General features: G+C 53.8%; 1 protein-coding gene across 3 annotated transcripts in view; it reads right to left on the bottom strand.

Annotated features, from left to right (window-relative positions):
• The window catches only part of RALGPS1 (Ral GEF with PH domain and SH3 binding motif 1), a 282818-nt gene that overhangs the window by 26180 nt on the left and 235110 nt on the right, over nt 1-21528 (bottom strand). For all 3 annotated transcript variants that reach the window (XM_082657473.1, XM_082657474.1, XM_082657475.1), the window contains 2 exons: nt 21049-21142; nt 16402-16469 (listed from right to left, as the gene is read on the bottom strand). In XM_082657473.1, the coding sequence (XP_082513599.1) occupies nt 16402-16469; nt 21049-21142 (162 nt within the window). The remainder of the gene's footprint in view (nt 1-16401; nt 16470-21048; nt 21143-21528) is intronic.

Here is a 21528-nt window from a genome sequence, read left to right on the forward strand (position 1 = left end):
AGGGCCCCAGGTCTAGCCTGTCTCAAAGGGACGTGACCCCAGATGCCAACTTAGCCTTAGCTACCTGGGCCAGACACCGGAAGTGGGGGCCAGGGTTTCCACAAAGGGGCTGGGCCACTTCCTGAGGAGCACATCAAACACCCTGCAAACCAAGGGGCTGCTGCCTGGCCGTGCTGGGGAACGTCCTGGAGGGCCTATGAGGCCCGAGGCCATCCAGGACTCCAGATCCTCCACCACAAGATGGTGCAGGTCCACAAGTGACCTAAGGGTTCCCATGTCCTCCAGCATGCTTGGTTCATTCTTATTTTAGTGTCCAAAACAATGACCCCTGTCCCCAGCCTGTCCACTGCGGAAAGTCTAGCTCCCCTCTGGCACTTCGGAGGGTTCACAAGGCAAGGAACTCACATCATCTTAAGCTCTGAATTCCTGCTCCCAGCTGCCATCCCACTCCCTGCACCCCCTCCACGCCGCACGCCCACCCCCATCTTCTCCTTCACTTCCCCAAGTTCCCGCCGCCACACCCTTACTAGGTCTCCACTGTTCCGTCCAACAGCTATTCCCCAGGAGTCTCCTCCCTCCTTCAGCCCCCTGCACAACTCTTAGACCCCCTCCCCTCCAAAGGATGCCACTCTCCTGCCATGAGAAAACTGTGCTTGTCAAGTTTGATCTTCCTCGCGTCTGGCTCTGCAATTGCCATGTGCACCTCCGTCCACGCCAGCCTACCTGCCAGGCCTGGGGAGCCGGGACCACCTCCCAGCCCTACTGTTCCCTCTGAGAAGTCACCCCCCCCCCCAACTTTCCCCTTCTCGCCACTCAGTCCCCTTCCCCAGCCTGTGCACACACTCGAGTCTCTCATTTGTGAAAAGGTCTCGCGGCCCCGGCTCTCCTCCCGGCCCCGGCTCTCCTCCCGGCCAGCCACGCTTCCTCAGACAGAGGCCTGCTCCTCCTTACTCCGTTGTCACCCCCTCGCTCACTCCTCAAGTCGCTGAACCTGGTTTTCATTCCTGATGACATTCCCACTGACCTCCTTTTGGCCTAATCGTTGAACGCTCATCGGCCTCCTCACCAGCACCCTTGGTGTCTGACGCTCGCGATCGCTCGTCGCAAGGCTCTACTTCCTGGGCGTCTGTGACGTCACGTGCTCCTGCTTCTCCCTGTGCCTCTTCAATCGCCGTCAGTCTGCCTCCTCCACGGGCTCCTTATCCTCCAGCAGCTGGTGTTGTCTACCCAGGCCTCCCTCTTTGGCTCCTGGTTTTGATTTGATTTTAACTCAGCAGATCGGCTGATGAGGCAAGTCTCTACCGCCTTCCTCTTTTCTGAGCCTGAGACCTACATATCCACCCGTTGGCATGACATCTCCATGTGAACTTTCCTAAGATACCACAAGTTCAGCCAGGGTTGAACCTGGACCCTCCTCCTGTATTTCCAGCCTTGGTTGGAGGCCCTGCTGGCCACTCAGTCACCTGGCCTGGAAGGAGGGGTCGTCTTGGCTTCTTCCAGACGGTGACTGGCTTTGCTCTTCTCACTTGCTGTACACGATCGCCAAGGCCCCTAGGTTTTGTACGACCCCTCCCTGCCCATCTCTCTTGTCACCGACTGGTCTGGGTCCCCACACTTTATCTTCTTCCTGCAACCAGTCTAATCTTCTCAGATCCAACCACCATACAGATTCATGAGTGTTTGATAAATGGAAAGCTGACCATGTCATTTCCTTGCTTGAAACGGTCAGGGGCATGGTGCTCTATCCCTGCCATACCTGGTCATTTCAGCTGATCTTACAATCCTGATGGAAGAATAAAGGGACAAAGTAGCCAAGACAAATCCTAAGAAGAATAGTACAGGACTTGCCCTACCCGGTATCAGACCCGAACACAAAACAATAGTAATTCAAACAGTCTGGAGTTGGGGCATGGGCAGAGAACTGTTCAGTGAATCAGAAGTGAAAACCTGGACTTGCTTCATGGTGGTGGCGGCATTACAATTCAGAGGGTAGGGAGGCTCTTTTCAGTACGTGGGGCTAGAACCACTGGGTTCCACGTGGAAAAAGATGAAATTAGAGTCCTCCTACCTTATATTATACAAGTGGATTAATGCCATAAATGTGAAAAGCAAAAATGCAAAACTACTGGGAAAAAACCAGACAATCCTTATGACCTTGGGGAAAGGAAAAAAACAAAAGGCATAAACCCTAAAGGAAAAGAAATGAATAAATTTGACTACATTTAAAATTAAACATTTCTGCACCCAAACAAACAAACAAATAAATAAAAGACAGCAAAAGCAATGTTAAAAGGCAAGTTGTAGTCTGGGAGAAGGTATCTGTCACCCACATCACCAGCAAAGGGTTCATGTTCAGATTTATAGAGAACTTCGAATACCAGTAAGAAAGAGACAAACCCACACCCCCAGAAAACTGGCAAAGGAGACAAACGGGGAAATTCACAAAAGAGGAAATGACCCCAATGACCAATAACTATAGGGAAAGATGCCTTAACCTCACTGGTACTAATGGGAATGCAAATTACAGTAAAAACGAGGTACATTTTCACCTCATTAGACTGTAAAAAATAATTAGCGTGACAATATCAAGTGTTGGCTAGGTGTGGAGAGACAGGAATGCTAGTTTGGGGCTCATTTGAGTGTCAAATACTTGGAAAGCAATTAGCAATGCTGAGTAAAGGTGAAGATGCCATGCCTTCATGGCATCACCATGACCCTGGGATTCCAATTCTGGATGTCTGCCCTCAGGAAACTCTTGCATACATGCACAAGGGGACACGTTTACAATGATGTTCAATGTGGAAACAGCCTGCATGCCCCTCGGTAGGGAAATGGATAAGTGAGCTGTGGTCTATTCATTCAACAAATTCTACAGAGCAGGAAAAAATGAAGAAACTGGATCCACAGGTGTCAGTACGGATAAAATCACAGAAGCATATGCTAAGTTGGAAGAGCAAGTTGCAAAAGAATGTTTATGTGGATGGCATGATGCCCTTTATGTAAAATTTTAAAAACATACCCGAAAATGGTATATATGTTTGTATATAGGCATACCTGTAGTAAAACACAAAAACTTACACAGGATAACACAAACTGTATCAGAAGAGTAGACACCTCCATAGGGAAGAAAGGGAAAGGATGGGGTGAGAGGGACTTCTGCTCTATCTGTAATTAATTAGGAAAATATAAAGAAAGTATGGCAAAATGTTAACTTCTGTTAAACATGGGTGGGAGGTACAATGGGTATTCTCTATGTATAAATGTTTCGTCATTTAAAACGAGCATACTTGAAAAATGAGTGGACACCCCTTCTGTGCCAGGCACTGTGCTAAGGGGCTGTGTTGGACTCCAGATCCGTCCTTCTCCACCCTGTGCCATGAACTGGGGGCTGCACTACGGGGCCTAGGTCAGTGGGCACCCTTCCGTCTGGCTCATGGTCAGCTCAGAATGATGGGGAGCCTGGGCCAGAGACAGGGGAAGGGAGGACAGCGAGGCTAGGGCACTGCTTCCTGCAGCTCTCTCCTGTGGTCACCCGAGAGGTGCGGTCTCCAGGCCCCCTCTGCTCTGTTTTTGGTAACCGCTGCTTCCCTGCACCCTTGCAGGCCTAGGGGCGGTTACAGTGCCCCACTGTTTCTAGCCGGGGGAGCTGGGCTGTGCCTTGGGCTTCCCAACACCCTCGTTCTGACACTCTCCTCTGATCACCCCATTTGAGCGTCATCTGTGTCTGCCACAGCCCTGCAGTGCCTTCACATTTAACCCACACAACACCCCCTGAGGTCCGTTATTAGCCTTGGTTCACAAATGGGGAAGCAGAAGCTCAGGAGGTTAAGCCTCGAGGACAGGGGGCTGGTTGTCGTGGAATCCGGGTCAAGTCTAGGCCTTGTGAATGCACAGAGGGGGCACCTGGGACCACCTGCCCAGCACCTTTGCCAGAAATCGCCCCTCTCCCGATGGGGGTCACAGGGGATCCAACCCCAGACCAGCGCCACTGTGGCCCTGCCCCTGACCTCGGCTTGGGGGAGACACCTTCCCCAGGATTTTCAGATTTGGGCCAGGAAAATGTCTGAGGACAATCTCTCTTTGGGATGGGAAATAAAACCTAGATATGGTGGATGGCCATGTTTCCCTGCCTGTGGAGCAGGCGGGTGGGTCTACGGAGAGAGGCTCACGGTTAAGGCAAAAAGCGAGGTGGAAGGGAGTCCCAGTGGCCCCTGGCCTTCCCTGGCCTGGCTGCTCAGCCTCCCAGCCAGAGTCTGCCTCTGTTGTCTGCAGCCCAAAGAACCTTCTCGAGGAGGCCCCACCACATCACGCTGCCTCTCGGCCAGGTGGCAGGAGAGGGTGCTGCCAAAGCAGCTCCAGGTCTTTGCTCAAAATCCATCAACCTCCTCTGTTAGCAGGAGTGTCCTTGCTCAAAACTTGCCAACACCCCCGACTCTAGCAGCAGTGAACATAAATCTTTAAGTTAAAGGGTCCACAGATGATAAAGGAAGCTACACACACACACACACACACACATACACACACACACACACACAAAGAAAAAAAACACATGGAACCAGCTGGGACCAAGATGGCACGAAGCTGACTTCCAACAGACCCCGAGTCTCATTATATGTTGATCTGACTACATTAGCACATTAAATGATACATCTACTGGTGGCCGGGACTGGACATTAAGGACCAAAGAAGGATAAAAAGGGGGTGGCACCCCACTCCCTCGAAAAAGTCCCGTCCCTTCCCCGGCAGATGAATGCATCCGTCTCCCCATCATTAGCCTCACTCCTCCTCCCTTTGTCTTTACTCTTTAAAATTAATTGATCTGTGAATTTAGTTCCTGCTTCTCCATTCTTTGGCCACTGAATAAAGCTTGTGCTGTGTTGATCTCAGCTTCTGTTTCGTCATTTGCCCATTGGGACCCAAATGGAAAAAATAACCCCCCTCTGCTGAGACAGAGAGCTCAGGCTAAGGCTCCAGCAGGGTCCACACGACATAATTCGGTAACAAGAGGGGGTGCTGCCTGAGGTACCACCAATTCCATCCTGCATATGGCATCTCAAGAACGGGGCTCTGACAGACCAACCCATAATAATGAAGTCAGAGAGTCGTGGCCTGGACTTCACCAACCCTGGGAGGGTCCATGGGAGCCGGCGAGGACTGTGGCTAAGCTTCGTGTATGTGTGCATTTTCCTGTGAGGGGTTCCACGCCGCCATCAGCTTCTTCGAGGTTGTCATTCTTAACCAGGGCATGTTTGTATCAGAAGCATCTGGAGGGTGTGTGAGAAATGGAGTTTCTTGGGCCCATTCCAGGAGGGTCTGATTCTGCTGGCCTAGGGGAGTTTTGGGGGCGCTGATCTCCAGGTGATTCTGACGGGCACCCAGTGAAGAACTTCTGCTCAAAGCGATGGAATGAAAACAAGTCCTGTCCCAGGTGAAACATCTCATGTAGCTGCTGCAGGGAGGAGAGGCAAGCATGGGAGCATCCGGCTTTGTTTCTGTTTTGCACACATTGCTCAATAAATGTATCCACGCGGAGGGTGGAATGCGCCTTGTTTGTCAGCTGCATGTACGTGGGATTACAGTCTCATCGCCTGAGTCACTCTGGCTCCCACCCCAGGTTCAGAAATTATGATAAAGGTCAGATCGCCTGGCTCCTCCTCGTGGTTTGAACTGGTGGTGTCGTAGTATTAAGAATGGTGATAACTGAATGCTAAGGGCCGGGGCCCCGTGCTGTGGGCGGGTCCTCCGAGGAGGGCTGATTTGCAGGTAAGAGAGCCAGGGCTTCTATATCTACCATGCGCAGGACCTGGGCCCAGGGCTACACCACTGTGCTGGTCGTGGCGAGTTGGGCCCACGTGGCGGGGGAGGAGCTCTAGCAGTTCAAAGGTCAGGCATTAGTGGAAACCTGGGAAGGAGGAACACGGTGACACACCTGAGGTGATCTGATAAGCAGGAGGCACTTCCTGAAGGCAACATGTGATGGATAAGGTCCAACTGCTACTCCCGAGGAAGGGAAGGTGAAGGAGACTGACATCTATCATGCAGTAACTGTGTGCCAGGCTTGTGTAAACACTTCAGTGTCTGAATTCGATGACTCCTGTGCAGTTGATACTTTGGCTATCCTCGGCCTCGTGTCGGAGGCACACCAGGTCACGTGGCAGAGGCATGCTGGGTTTGCTCCTTTAACCGGCCGTGTGTGCAGCAAGAGCTCTTCTGGGAACTTCCTCAGCCTCTGCTCACTCCTGATCCACTCCCTTCCCCACCTGTCTCCGGTGGTTCCTGCATCCTGGCTCTGACCCCCAGTTCTGGCTCTCCCAAGACTCCGGACTCACCCTTGGTTTCTCCCACTCAGCTCCTGACTCTCCCTCCAGGCCGAGGCCCAGATCCGCCCCCCTCTTCTCCCTGCTTTGGACAGGAGGCATGCCTGGCCTCAGATGCCCCTCCAGCCAGCTGAGGGAAGGGTTGGGGGGCGGGGGGTGGGGCGCAAGCAGAAGAGGCTGTGATCTCCCTAGGCCCAGGCTCCACGCTGAGGCTGCTCAGACTGCCCTGGGTCTCAGACACTCCCATCCCTGCATTGCGGACCAACAGCCCGGGTTTGACGCCGAAGAAGAAGAATTTCCATTCAGCTGGGACCTAGGGATGGAGGTGGCTTCTCTGACCGTTAAGTAACACTCTGCTACTGAAAGGCCTCATGTTCCTGCCCCAAGGCCTGGGGGGGGCCACCACGTGACAGCACCAGGGACACGTGTCTTCTGGGACCGGTTCTGAGCGGGGGGCTGGCAAGTTTGTTTTTCCCTGTCCTTGGGGCGGGGGCAGTGATAATGAGCCTGGCCCTGGCCTGGCTTAGCAGAGTGTGGTCCCCACTGCCCAGCCCGATATGGCACGGACAGTTGGAAAAACTGACCACGCGGCTTGACTATCTCAGAAGATTGCTCTATTTTTCCTCTGCAAAATTTTTCCATGAATAATCTTTAAGTGGCTGTTTCTTTAGCAGTTTTATTGGAACATATGAGAACTGACAGTCACTGGGGAATGAGATATCATGAAAGAAATCTGGTTTTCATTACATTTCTCTCAAGAAACTGACATGCTGCCCAACAGACCACTCATTGACTGGAAGAGAAAAGAGCACAGGGCCCTCTAATAGTGGCTTTGGAGTGGACAGGATTAAGGATGATGAATGGCGACAGCAAAGAACGTGGAATCCAGAGGCAGACAGGCCTGGGCTCCCACTGGTATCTGCCACCTCCCGGCTGAGTGACCTTGGGCGAGTCACTCGTACCTCTGAGCCTGAATTCTGCATCTGCAAGATGCGGGCAGTGGTCTGGCCTGGCAGGTTGCCTGTGAGGAGGAAACGACACAGCAGCCTCCCGCCTTCCTCAACAACCCCCGGGCCAGGTGCGGTACGGCCACTCTGAATTAGAGCTGATGTTCTGCCTTCATGCAGTTACACTCAAGTGGGGGCAGAGACAAGCAACCAGATAACTACACCCAGGAAAGACACAAGCTTGGATAGGAAAAAAATAAATAAATACGGTGATAGCAAGAACTATTCAATACATCAATTGAATAACTACCACGACCATAATGGTGGTGGTGGTGGTGACGGCTGACATTCATCGAGCCCCTACGAGGTTCCAGATGCTGTGCTCAGTGTTCTGTACACAGGATCTGATGCAAGCTTCACAGTAACACTGCCTCGCACGCCCTGTGGGCATCTCAACGGTGTGGGACCTGCGGTCGGAAGGGTCGGGCGAGGGGCTGCTGAGCAGTGGAGCCATGATCAGGGCACCTGAGAACACACGAAGGTCAGAGAGGACCCGGAGGGTCAGACCTCCAGACTGGCGCAGGAGTTCCAGCAGGGGCAGCTGTACAGGCAGAAGGAACCCAGGACAACAGACACAGGACCTACTCGAGAAACTGCAGAGAGCCAGCCAGGCTGAAGAGCTGAGGGTGGCGAGAGAGAGAGAGAGAGAGAGAGAGAGAGAGAGAGAGAGAGAGTGTGTGTGTGTGTGTGTGTGTGTCAGCGGGGGGGCGGGCCCAGAGGGGCCTAGAGCTCAATGAAGGGAAGGCGTGGAGATTTTTAGGAGAGGGGGTGATATGCTCAGATCTGCACACTAGAAATCTCACTCTGGTCAAGACCACAGGCTGGGAAGGAGAGATGGGAGCCACAGGTGTCTAGGAGGTGGACCGGCTGAGTGGCATGAGGGGGATTCGGGGGTAACTATCAGTGGAGGCCAGTGCTCCTCCCCAAGGAGGGAGCAGGCTGGGGGGGCCGATGAGAAGCTCAGTTTGGGATTGATGTCTGCGGGCCACTGGGTAGATGGGTGAGGTGCTCGGGAGATACGGCAGCTGCGGACAGGTGTGCAGGACTTGTCAGCACAGGGGTGTGTGGAGCCCCGGGAGTGGGCAAGACATCCAGGCTGTAAGTTCAGTGGGAAGGGGGAAGGCCTGGGACAGAAGGCGGGAAACCAGTGTTTGTGGGAGGAGAAGAGAAAGGCTAAGAAGGAACATGTGTGAAACCAGGATCGACAGAACAGATATTTGAGAAAATGATCATTTTAAATTCACAAAGAAAGTGATCTCGTGCTTCGTCCATATTCTAAACGAAGACGGCTCAGAAGTGCTGCACGATTCTGACTGCAGCAGCCCCTGGTCTCAGCTGTCATGTCCTCCTCTCAGAGGTGGCCTTGGCCGGCCAGCCAGCACCAGGAGTCTACCAGGAGCCAGGGGCCTCTTCTAACCATCAGCGTGGACCACAGCAGACAAGCCCAGAGCACCCCAGAAACGACCTCCTGTTCATCCTGTACGTTTCTCTTGGGAGGGAAAGAACTGCTGGTCTTCTCCCGCCCTCAGGGGTGAAATTAGACACGGGCGAGGGCTTTCATTGAGATGCAGGGCCCAGCGCTTCACAGAATTCAGGTCCCTGAGTTCTCACAAAGAGGGCGGCAACCCCATCCTCCTGGGCACGTGTGGCCTGTGCCTGGCCTTCTCGGCGCCCATTCATCCATCTGTGTGTGATCTCCTGCTGACCGTCCATCCCCACCCCCGCCCGACACCAGCCCCGGGAGGAAGGGACCGTGTCCCCAGTGCCCAGTGCAGGCCTGGGCGAGCAGTCGGAGCGCCAGCCAAGTGTGCCGAATGGCCCAGCGCCGTGCCCACGGCTGCAGAGAAGCCGGCTCTGCGGAGGAGGACACGTGGCCGGGACAGGGAGCCTCGTTCCCACGGGTTCCAGCGGCATCAGAGCGGCCCTGTCCCGGGTCAGCACTGCCCGATCTAAGCACCCTGGCAGCCCTGCCGCCGCTCTCGGGGCTGTGCTCCAAGTCTCACACATTCGAAATTAATGGGAGGCAGCTGTGTCGGAGGAAAACGACTCAATCTGGAATCACAAGACTTGCATTCCAGTCCAGCCTCTGCCTGGGCTGAGCTGGGAGCCCGTGGTCCAGCCTGCTCAGGCTCCGAGCCTCCGCGTCGTCCCTGGAGACCAGGATGACAACTGGCACGGTCTGGAGCCACCGAGCACCGCCCTGAGCGTCTGGGGTGCAGCGCCCACCTTCGCCCGATTCCAAGGGGCTCTGTGTCTTTTGGGTTCTTTCCTGCGTGGGCTGAGAGCCCTGTTCTCAGGCCGGGGCCCTCCCTGGGTCTGCCAGAGCCCTGCGGCCCTCCAGGGCCCGGGGGCCCCTCTGCACAGAAAGTCTGTTTGTGTTGAAAGCCTTCTCTGGCCAGGTTTCATGGTGGAGCCTGGGAGCCGGTGACTTTTACATTCACACGCGTTGTTTCTCATACATGTAGCTCTTACAGGTCCTTACTGTGAGCCAGGCTCTATCTCACACTCACTCAGTTTGCCCCAGTTCATTTCCTTCTGAAAAATGGCATCTGATCACCCTTCAACTGCGGTGAGGCCCAGACGCTTTCTCCTCAGAGCCAGAGGCCCAGGTCCCCAGACCCCTGCAGGCAGCAGGTTTAAGTCTTGGCTCATCTGCTTGACCTTGACGCTAACAGGCTACTAAGATGGGAGACTCCAGGGACAAGTAGGTGTGAACTCCAGGGTGAACTGGCTCCCTGGCTCTTGAGCCCCTCACTAGGAGCCCCTACCCACTCTGAGAATATAAGAGGGTGGGGGGGGGTCCTTGTCCCTCACTCGTGCAGTGCTCTCTCACTCTCCTCAACCACAGTGAGGGGTCTCCAGGCCACTTGAGGAGCTTGCTCTATGTCCCCCAGCAGCTGGGAAACCCAGGGCGCTCCCAGTGCCTCACTCAGGCCTGGCCCACATGGCTGCAGCCAGAGGACAGTGGTGGCCACACTAGAGTTAGCTGTGCTCACAGGTCCATCAGTACCAGGACAGGTACGGCCTCCCATGGACCAAGGTGGTCCCTGTGAGGAGAGCTGGCGTGGAGCTGAAGGCTTGAGGGGATACCAAGCAGCAAGAAGCTGGTGGCGGGCACAGACCGAGGGGCCATGCAGTGGCCCCTGGAATAAATCTTCATCTGCCTGGGCCAAGGAACCGCTGGAATCTCTGCAAAACCCATGAAAGTACCATGAGAGGAAGAAGCATCTGGAGTCGGCACTGTGCCCGCACCGTTCTTGGCACCCAGACCCTGCAGTCTGCAAGCCGAGGAAGGTGGAGACCCTGCAGTTAGCAAGCCGAGGAAGGTGGAGAAACGCCCAGGGAGGGAGAGCGGCCAACACCCTTGCTCTCTCATCACAGGTAGTCAGGCCCCAGCTGGGGCGAGGGAAGGAGAGTTAATGCCAAAGCAGGTTTGGAGTTCTACTCTTACATGGAACCAGCCTTCTAAGGACCACGTTGGGACAGCCTGCGACTCCGAAGTGTCTGTGGGAAAGTCACAGATGTGCCAAGGTTGTCACCAGAAGCAGGGTGCTTCCTGCCCTGCACAGATGATGGGGACAGAGCCCAGAGTGCTCTGGGGCCCTCAGATGCATCCTGCTTCTTACACGTGTTGGGTACAGGTGACAACCAGTCCAGAACCCTGGGCTCAGCAACTGGCTCTGCCCCTTCCTCCAGGCATAAGATGGGGGGTGAGGGCATGCACCCCAGCACCTTCACCTATAGGATGGGGATGATATTGCACACACACGCCCCCCCACCTCACAGGGTAGGTGTGAGGCTCACCAAGCGGGCGCGTGGGATGGGCTTAGAACAGTGCCTGGCAGAGGGTATACCCTCAGTACGTGTTAGCTGCCGTTACTATTACGATTACTATTGTTATCTTTGCACCCCTGTTTCCCTACCATGAACCAAGTGGCGAGGTCTACCTGCCCTCTCCTCGGGCCTGGCAGGCCTTTGTAGACTGCCTTGACCTACAGGGTGTGGCAAAAGCAAGGCTATGTGACTTCCGAGGTGGGTCACACAGATGTCATGATGCTTTGGGGACATCCGCTTTCGGGGAGCAATGCCATGCAAGAGTTATGAGACTGCCACGCGGCAGGGGAGCCCAGGCCACACGGGAGGCCACATGTATGTTCGTGTTCTGCCCCAGATAACCAGCCAGCACCACGCATGTCCAGATGGTTCCAGCTCCCAGCATCAAGTCCCTCTCAGCCTTCAAGTCTTTCCAACTGAGACCCCAGATATCGTGGAGCAGAATTTGGACAGGCTGTTTCCTGTCCAGATTCCTGACCTGCAAATCTATGCATAGAATAAAATGGTTGCTTTGTGCCGTTAGGTCCTGGGCTGGCAGGTTATGCGGCCGTGGTACCTGGCGCGGCTGGTGAGTGGTGAGCTGGAGCTGAGGTGAGGGCACTCCAGCCCCCCGTCCAGTGCTCTGCTGGCTGTGTCACGCTGCCCCTCCATCCGGTCAGCATCAGAGCCTGCCTGCGAGGGCCAGGAGCTAACATTCCTTAGTGCTAAGCGCGTGCCAGGCCCTATCTAAGGGCTTTTCCGGCCCAGCCTCAGCCCTGTGAAGTAAGCCTACGTGAAGTATTTATTCCTATTCTCATTTCACCAGTAAGAAAACCGAGGCTCAGAGGGGCTACGCCGATTGCCCAAGGTCCCAGAGCTAGGAAGCGCGGGAGCCAGCCCTTGCGCTCAGGTCCGCCTGACTCCAAAGCAGGGCTTTTACCCGCTGAGCATGGAACAAGGAAGATGGAAAGGTGTGTCGGAGAGCAGTCCTGAAGGAAACTTGCGGCCCAGGGTGAGATTTTCCATGGACTTGCTTTGCTGCCAAAGAATCTTCAGAGAAAACCTGTCAGTTGGTTCAGCCATGTGGAGGTGGGGCTCCCGAGATCTGGAAATGTCTTCACCGGGTCCAAGGCACACACAAACATCACTTGCCCTCTCTTGGGGTCAACGTTCTTTATGATTTTTGCTCTCCAGGAAAATATTAGTTCATTTATATAAACTAAACATTACATATGGGGGGGGGAATAGAAGACGTGGCATTCCTGGCCTTTTTTCTCCCCAGACCAGAAACTGAGAAGGTTTCTCCACTTCCCTTCTCACAGTCTGTCCATCTGTCGGTACAGAGCTGCTGGCACAGCTGCTCCCCAGGGGTGGAGAGTGGGGCGCAGGGGCATCGCAGCGACGGAGTGCCCCCCTGTTCCCTCACGCCTTCTGATGCCTGCCTCCCCCAATAAGGCGTGAATGGAGCCCAGGAGGGCAGGTCTTCGCCGGGTTCCGCCGGGGCCTGGCTCACAGCCGACCCTGGCATGTGAAGCCTCGGGTAAACAGATGCCTCTTGGGGCCTTTCCTCGGCAGGTGTGGGGTGCCTGCTGGCTGGAAAGAGCCCAGAGCTGTAGGCCCGGCCCCCATCCCAGGGAGCCGAGGGAGGCTGCGTTCCTCCCATTCCTGGGCCTGCAAGAGGCACATTCCTGTCCCCGGATCTGGTCGGGCTCCTGCCACGCAGCCCAGTCTAATTGCCAGACGCAGAAGGCCTCCCTGGAGCTGCCCTCTGGCCCCGCCCCCCACGGGACCCCGCGGGTCCCCTCTGTCGTCTGAGGGTGGGAAGCCGGGACCACTGAGTGCGTCTGAAGCCTTCCAGACGCGCCCGGGCCCTCTGGTGATCAATGAAAACCTTAACATCCTGCTTCCAGGCTGGAGCCAGGGATTTGAAAAGTCAGTGCAGACGCTCCTGGGCGCCTGGGTCTGCCGGCCACACTGTGTGGAAACGCCGGCCTCAGCACTTTTCTGGGAGGAACGTGGAGTCAGCAGGCAGCCCGGGAACCAGGTGCCCACAGGGCCCCGCCAGGAGCCCAGAGACCAAGCGCCCCAGGTGCCGGGCTCTGGGAACCCCGGGCTGGTGGGGAAAGCAGACACAGAGGGACAAAGACGCTGCAAGAGGGTATAACGCAAGGTGGGCAAACTCTGGAAAAGGCCAGGTAGTGAATGCTTTAGGCTTTGCAGGCCATGGGGTCTCTGTCCCCACCTCAGCTCTGCTGTCGTAGAGAGCAAGCCGCCAACGTGCCCACGGCTGCGTGTGGCTGTGCTCCGATACAACCAGGGTGGGCTGCGTTAGGGCCGTGGTGTGCTCCTTGCCCACAGTGTAACAGGGGGCCTGACCTGGGGGGTGCGGGTGGGGCTGGGTGGAGGAAAGGCTTCCCTGGGGCCATGACATTTTGCTAAGACCTGAGGAGTGATTCAGGTGACAGAGGCAGAATCATAAATATTGACAATAATATCATCATCCTAATAAAGTTACCCTTGATGAGTGTGTCCCATGAGTCAGGGACTTGCGAAGTGTTTTACACACACGTGACCTCAATACATTTGCACAGCTCACTGTGGGAGGTATGATTATGCCCGCTTTACAGATGGAGAAATTGAGGCTTGGCGGGTATGTGGTCTGCTCTGTCTGACCCTTCAGACGCATTCTTCGCCCTGCTTGGTGCCTGTGGGAGGCTGACCCCCGAGAGGCATCTCTTGGCTCCCTCACCCAGGCCTCCAACTGGGTTTGGCGGATGGGAGGCTCTGGCAGCAGATGGGGTGGGAGGGCAGAGGAGAGAGAGGTCAGCGCATTTTTTTCTCCCCCCTCCTTCCTGCTTCACCCTCCGCTACCACAGCTCCTGCCAAGCTGACCGTCCTCTGCGACTCAGAGCTTGCCAGAGTGGGTAACGTTTTTCCCCACCAGGTCCTTCAGCCTAGAGGCGCTGGGGGCCTCGCTATCCTTTGTGTGCAGTATTTATTCCTACTGCCATTTCACCTTCATTAAGTTTCTTCCGGTGAGTCATCCGGGGGCAATTCTGTTTCCTGCCAGGATTTTCTGACTGATGCTTGAGGTTAGCTAACTTGCTGGCTTCTGGTTTCACATGGCTAATACACAACGGAGCAGGTGGAGGTGATGGGGGATGGGATGGAAGGAGAGTCCAGCTGAACCTTGAGGAGGCTGGACCGGCGGCTGGGTCCCAGCTCCAGTACTGGCTTCCATCATAGGCAGGGGTCAAAAGTGAAAGCAGCTCTTCCTTTCCGGCCCCGGGCTCAGTGAGGGGTCCAGTCCTGCAGACCCCCAACTAGCAGTGTTAGTTTTCTGCGTCTGGCTCCTGTCTCCAACCTGGGGCACTGGGAGATGAATCTTCCAGCATGTCTGGAGGGTAGGAAGTGTGGTGGTGGGCACTTGTGAGCACCTGGGGAAGGCCAGAGATGTATGTGGTCATCCTGACAAGGTATATTACCCAGACAGGGTGCAGAGGCCTCTTATTCAAACTAATTTGGAGGAGACTCCGAAGGGCAGAACACTTCGTATTGGAGTCCACTCTCCGGCTCTGGAATTCTGGCATTCTCTCCTGAAGAAATAGTCTTGAGTGGCTAGAGTTTCCTATTGTTCCCTCTGTGGCCCTAAACGATTGCTTTAGAATCCTACTGCTACTTCCTACATCCCTCTGATAAAATCCCTGCCCCCCGTCCACCCCCTACCCAAGGTCAGGTGTAGCTGAGCGTCCGGAAGGAACACGGCCAACTGAGCGGGGCAAGGTTCTAGAACAGGGGCAGAGCTGAGACGGCAGAGAAAGACCAGTGCCAGGAGCTTCCCTTCTGGTCACCTCTGCTGGTGGGTCATCTGCCACGTGTGGAAGGCAGTGGATGTGGGAGGAGACTGCAGAAGATATTTTCATATTAGGCTCATGGAACACTGTGAAAATCAAGCTCAGGCCAGCACTCCGACTGTCTCTTGAGGTGTGGACAGCAGCACTCCCAAGGCTGTGTGGATCAACCAGTGTCTCCCTCTGCTAAGTTACTGTGGGACACCCGACCACCACCCCAGGAGGGACTAGGGACAGGGTCCAACCTGCACAATGGAGCCAGGAGAGGCTGGGAAAGGTAAGGAGCCTAGAGAAAACCCTCAGGGCAGAGGCCTTGTTTGGGAGGGCTAGTGGCTAGTGGCTCTGTGGCCCTGGGCCAGCAGCACTGCTGCACTGGCCTGGCTCCAGAAAGGAGAAAGAGTGGCTTGAGACATCGACAGGCTGGGGGTGGCACGACACCAGGCAGCAGCCTGCGACAGCCACCCCCTCACCAAACACTCACTGCCTGTCAGACTCTACACTGCGTGCCTTCTGAATATCATTTCAATTTTGACGTTCCAGCGACGCTGGGATGGACGACTTATTATCCCCATCTTATAGGTAAGGAAACTGAGGCCCAGAGGGCATGAAGTGGCTTGTCCAAGACTGCAGTGGCCTAGAACCCAGGTTGGTGTCACCCAAGCTCAAACCAGGAGGAGGAAGTACAGTCAGACCCCCGCCCCCAATCTGGTCCCTCCCCAGGCAGCAGCAGAGCTCAGTCCCAGTGACGAGAGTTGGCTGGAATACGGATAAAAGGAAACTCACAGACATGACTCTGAGGCAGCTAATACCGCGTGCACACGTGGGCAGAGGGCTTTAAAGTGTGACCCTGCCCAGGTGGCACAGCCCTGCAGAGTGAGAGCTAGTGTCACCTCCATCTTGTGGATGAGGCCAGTGAGCATCAGAGAGGTAAAGTGACAAAGCTGGGAACGGCATAGCTTGGATTGGACTTCAAAGCCTGGGCCCCTAATCTCTAGGGAACACTGTCAATATGTCAATAAAACTGATGCCCGAGGAAGGCGAGCCGTCTGTGTGTGGTGGGAAATACCCCAGGCATCCCGCACACCCTTCCGGGGCTTGTCAACCCGAGCCTGGCGGTGGGCCCAATGACAAGGGTCCAGGGGACTGGGAGAAGGTGCTGGGGTTTTCTCTATCCTGTGCATGCTCCCGGCTTGGGGCTCTGACCTTGCCTGTCTTAGGTCTCAGGCTCTTCCAGGGAGCCCCAGCCCAGAGGGGCCCCATGTGATCCGAAGCCTGGGCAGGCTGTAAGCAGGGACGCTGAGTCTGCCAGCCTGCAAACCGGACTCTGGCCTTTGGCTCCACAGGAAAGACCAACCCTGGCAGCCACGTTAGGGTTACTGGAGAGTCTGCCCCCACTTGAGGTGGCTACGATACCTGCAAGATCTTCCTTGGAAGAGACTAGTCTCGGGGAGCTGCTTCCTGGCTCAATTCTGAGCGACAGTCTGAAAACAAAGATTTTCAAAAGATTAGATGGGCTCTGGTGTGTCAGGGGGTGGGGAGCAGAAGCTAACATGTGCACGCTTGGAACTGAGAAGGTGGACTGCTGTTAAGCGCTATTAAAGTCACAGAACCAGGAATACTCTGAGGTTGGCTCCAGCTCACAGCCATTTCCTTCCAATGGCCCCAGGGGATTTCCATGACCAAAAGATAATGGTTAAGGAAGACACAGTAAACAGTGTAATCATGGCCCATCATCTGCGGGGCACAGATGGCACAGTCTTCATTCTCAAGACAACGCTATAAACTAGGAACACCATCCCCGTCTTGTAGAGGAAGAAACTGAGGAGCATCGAAGTCAAGCAGCTTCCCCAGGATTCACAGGGCTAACAGGTGGCCGAGCAGGGGACCAGGGCTGTCTGACCCCAAACCCCAAACCAGGGCGTTTAATCATTAGACTGCACTCTCTCTCAGATGCCCCCAGAGAGGCCTGACGCAATGGTTATTACTATTTTTTAAAAGCATCGATTAAGAACTTCTGGGTGAAAATGACAAGAGTGAAGCCGGCTGCCAGACTTCTCCCTCACCCAACAAAACGAACAAACAATTATAAAGGCTCAGGAGTAAAAGAACTCACCAGCTGCTGCTCAGCAAGGGAGGGGGTATAAACTGAAGCCATGAACTTCAGAAACTCATAGCCAAGAAAAGAAAAAGTGGATCCTGGAGTCTAACCAAGAGTCCTAACTCGGTGCGGCTCCTATCCTGCCCTCTGAGACTTCTTGGTGGGTCTGAGCGGGAGGCCTTCCCTTTCCCTCTTCTGACTGGCTGCAGATTCTGGAGAGAAACGGATGGGCCAGATGGATAGTGTAGGGAATACTCTGATGGAAGCGAAGCCTCCATGGCGGTGGGGGGGGGGATGATTCAACACCTGAGGGTATCCTTTTCTGGAATGGGATACAGCCCGAAACTAGGTGGAGGAAACCCTGCTGTAGGCCTTTCAATAGAGCCGCTGTCTGTAATAAAACAGACCGCTTGCTCTCTGCCTCCATGGAGCCTGAGCCCTGCGTCCCCCCGCCGGCTGCACGAGAGGGCAGAGACTGAGAAGCCCTGGGCCTCACGGCCCAGCAGGAGGCAAACCAGCCCCTCTCACACCGGGGAGCAGGGTCAGACGTCGCCTCCCTTCATGAGAGCCGTGGAATATCCAGATGGAGCCTCTCACATGGAAGCAAGATGAAAAGAAACGGTGTGGCAAACGCTACAAGTGTCCTCTCAGGAAAAAGGGAAAGAGGAAAGAAGAGAGCCTTGTCCAGATTCCCCAGCCTAGAAGGCAGCCCCGAGGCACACGAGGAAATCCCCCACGTCCTTGAGAACTCGGGATGAATAAAACAAAACCCAAAAAATGAGATTAGAACACAAATGGGTAAGATGAAAGGGGAGATTGGAAAGCTAGGGGAACAAACAAATCAAGGACCGAAACGAGACAGGACCGGAGGAATACCAGAGTAGAAACAGACCATCCCAGTGACTGTCGATGAAGAAGATGGAGATTACAGCCATAAGAAAGAAGCTGACGGATTTGGAAGGCAGAACATCCAACATATGGATTCCTGGAACGCTGGAAAGAGAAAAGCCAAGAAGTGGCACAGAAGTAGTCAAAGACAGAAACCAAAAGAATTCCTCTGTCATGAATAAAGAGCATCCCTGTTCCAGGGAAATCTGGTACAGAACCCTCCACTCCGAGGCATTCCTCTTGTGAAGCTTCTGAGCCTCAAGGAATTCTTCACCCACCAGGTAGACAAAACAAGTTGCTTATAAGAGGGAAAAAACAGACTGGCGTGAGCTTTGTCTACAACAGCATCCAGTGCCAGCAGGCAGTGGAGCAGCTCTGCGTGTCCTGAGGGAGGGAAGCAAAGGAGCCCAGCAAGTCAGATGCAAATGTTTTCATGAAAGAGATCGGAGGACTCTTTCGAAAGTGTAGGACTTCCGAAAAACGTACTTCATGACGAAACCCGGCTAAATAAGGGATTGATTTAAAATAAAGACTCCAGGACTGGAGAAGTGACAGGTGGTAAGAATTGAAAATGTTTCGAAACACGAAATAGTAGGAATTATGATTCCTGAACATGAGGTGTATGTTATAAACTTGGATGACGTAGAAATAAGAAAACTCACAAGGATTTGGAAGATGGTGCAGTGGAGGTGAAGCGGGGGGAGCTTGCTAATGATCTCATCTTTCATGACCAGAGTCAACGGACTCTGCTCACCATGGAAATCTAGTTAAAACGGAGCTTAGGTACTCCAACCTCTTCATGTTTTTCCTGACCTCTTTTGTTAATCTTAGAAGGTCCTTTTAGGAAACAATATCTCTTGTGGTGGAGAAATATTTATTTGAAGAGCAGCAATTCCTTATGTTTTATTTCAGTTCCTTTTTCTGGTTAAATTAAAGTAAATACTTTTAATTAAAAATAGCAAGTGTGGTATAATCCAATTTTAATAAATTCTATTCTTGCATCCATCCACCTATCCATCCTTCTCCATATATATATATATATATATGTATATATATGTACTTTTATGCATAGAAAAATGTCCAAAATAATGTTCACTTGATGCCAACAGTCAGGCTTTCTAAGTGGTAGGAATTTGGGTAATTTTTCTTAAATAAAATAAAATAGACTAAAGGCTGAGGAAAACAAAGCACTGGTTGGGCTCCTTGGCCCAACGTCTCCAAAGCAGGTCGGGGCAACGTCATTAAGGTAAGAGCTAAGCCTGCGTCCTCTGGGGTGGGGACCAAGCCTTGGGGGGGTGAGTTGGGCCAGGGAGTGTGGGACGCTCAAGCAGAGTCACAAGCCCTGTGCGTCCCGTGTCACTCAGAGCCAGGGTCTTCCTGGGAAGGGACCCCCTCAGTGGTCTGGGCACAGGGCAAGAACGCAGCCTTCCTCCCTGGGTTTGTCCACTTGGACCACAACAAAGGGCTTTTGTGCAATCCAAGCATTAGGTGCTGGGGGTGTTCAATGTCCTTCAGAACGGAAGGCGTTATTACTCACAACCTGCAGCTTGTCCAAGGATTATCTCATGGCCAGAAGTATTTATAGACCATTTTTCTCCTTAAAGGATATTAGTGTAAATGAAAAACTACTGTCTCCTTAACCGCATTATTGGCACATGAATGGAAAATATTACCCCCGATCCTAAGTGGGAATAATTTCCCACTCCGGGGTACTCTTTTCAGGAACAGCAAATGCTTTGTAAGTAAAAATGAGCAATTTGTGGCAAACGTAATTTTAATGGTAATCTCTGGCCTTTATTTATTGCTGTTATGATTATGTAACAGATCAAAATGTATTATATTCTATTGTAACAATATATTGTACAATAACAACTGAAGACATTATGTTTATGTTCCTAAAGATAGCCAATCATTAGAACCATGTGGGGAGCTTTGAAAAAATACGAATTTCCAGACCCTGCCCCCCCCCCCAACACACACACCTGGATGGCTAGAAGGCTTCCTAGGTGTCTCTGATCCACAGCCAGGGCTGAGATCCACTCCTGCAGAGGTGGCAGGTGAAAAACCTTGAACAGCCATTCCCAAGATCTTGGTGAGTGAAAAGGGGTAACCTGGGGTGTCTCTAGTGGCCACAGCTCTCTACAGTTTCCAGTGACTTTAATGAAGACCAAATCATCAAGCTGATCAAATTTTTAGACACAAAACTGGAAGAGATTTAAAAATATATTGGATAGCAGGATTCAAAGGGATCAGGCATGGTTTACTGGAAGCAACCAGTAAGATGAGATTTAAAACAATACATGTAAAGTTGACGTTTAGGGGGGAAAATGATCAGTTACAAGACGGCTGAGACTTGCCTCCATCATATATCAGGCCATATGAAAAGTCCTGAGGCTCTTAGCTGACCTCAAGCTCAAAGTGAGCCAAGAAGACATCCAGTCAATACGGCAGACAGACCCAACGTGAAAAATCTTCCTTCTGCCTCTAAATACATAGAAATGTTGGATAAATTCCCAGCTGCCACAAATGAAGAAAGAACTGAAAGCCAGAGCAGGTGAGTGGAAGATGAGGCCAAAGGGCCCACAGGGGTCTTCATGGGAACTGGGCCTATTCCACACGGGCTGCATGGGATGGAGACGGGGCCTCAGCCAGCGCCGGATGGCAAGAGTCCAGCAGCAAGCTGGGGCCCCAGGGAGCTGCCTCGTGCATGAAACAGGCTCTCGGAGAGCTCTGTTTGGCAGCCTGGAGATGTGGCTAGAAAGCTGTCCTTCCACTCAGCGCTGAGTGGGGGCAGGCACTCTTGACCTGGAGCACTAAGCCTGCACCACACACAGCTGTGGAGCCCAAATTCATTCACGCTCCCCACTAGAGAAAGCCACGCTGAGAAGTTGACAGAACACCCTCCTCGGCCCGGTGGCGCCTGTGGGGCTGGGGCGGGTGGGAGGAGACACTCAGCAGCCCTGCTGTGGGCTCTGTGGGGTCAGAGGTCACCTTATGCACATGTGCTGGAGGGGAGGTGCCGGTGCAGCTGCAGTGACCTTCCGTTAGCCCTGCAGGGGGCCGGGGGCACTCACTTGTAGTTGTCGTCTTCCACAAACTTCTGGAGCTCTTCAATGTAGCGCACGGACTTCAGGTACTTCTGCACGTGGGGGAGGGTTGTGAGGTGGTCTGGAGGAGGAGGACAAAACCCAGGGGCTTCAGTCTCTCCCCATCCCCAGGCCCCCCATGAGAAGCTCCTTAGGGACTGAGACATATATTCAGTCTTTCAACAGTTGCTTATGATCCCTTAGGCTGGGCCTGTGCTGGGCCCAGAGGGGTCCCTCAGGAAGTGCCCCCCAGATGGCAGGGCCACAGACACCACACCCTGAGGTCACCACAGTTCCTTGGCTGGGGAAAGATGGGTCTTGGGGGAAAGATGGCCTCCAGCGAGGTGTGTGTGCCCTAAAACAGGTCTCCACTGGAGTAACTGGCCAAGCCTCCCATGCTTGCCCAACCCCGTGTGACAAGAATGCAAGAAGGAATGAACGCCATCCAGCCTGGTGTGCAGGCCCAAC

The sequence above is a fragment of the Grampus griseus genome, assembly GCF_964374135.1.
Source record: "Grampus griseus genome assembly, chromosome: 6".
In the NCBI taxonomy this organism is placed as follows: Eukaryota; Metazoa; Chordata; class Mammalia; order Artiodactyla; family Delphinidae; genus Grampus; species Grampus griseus.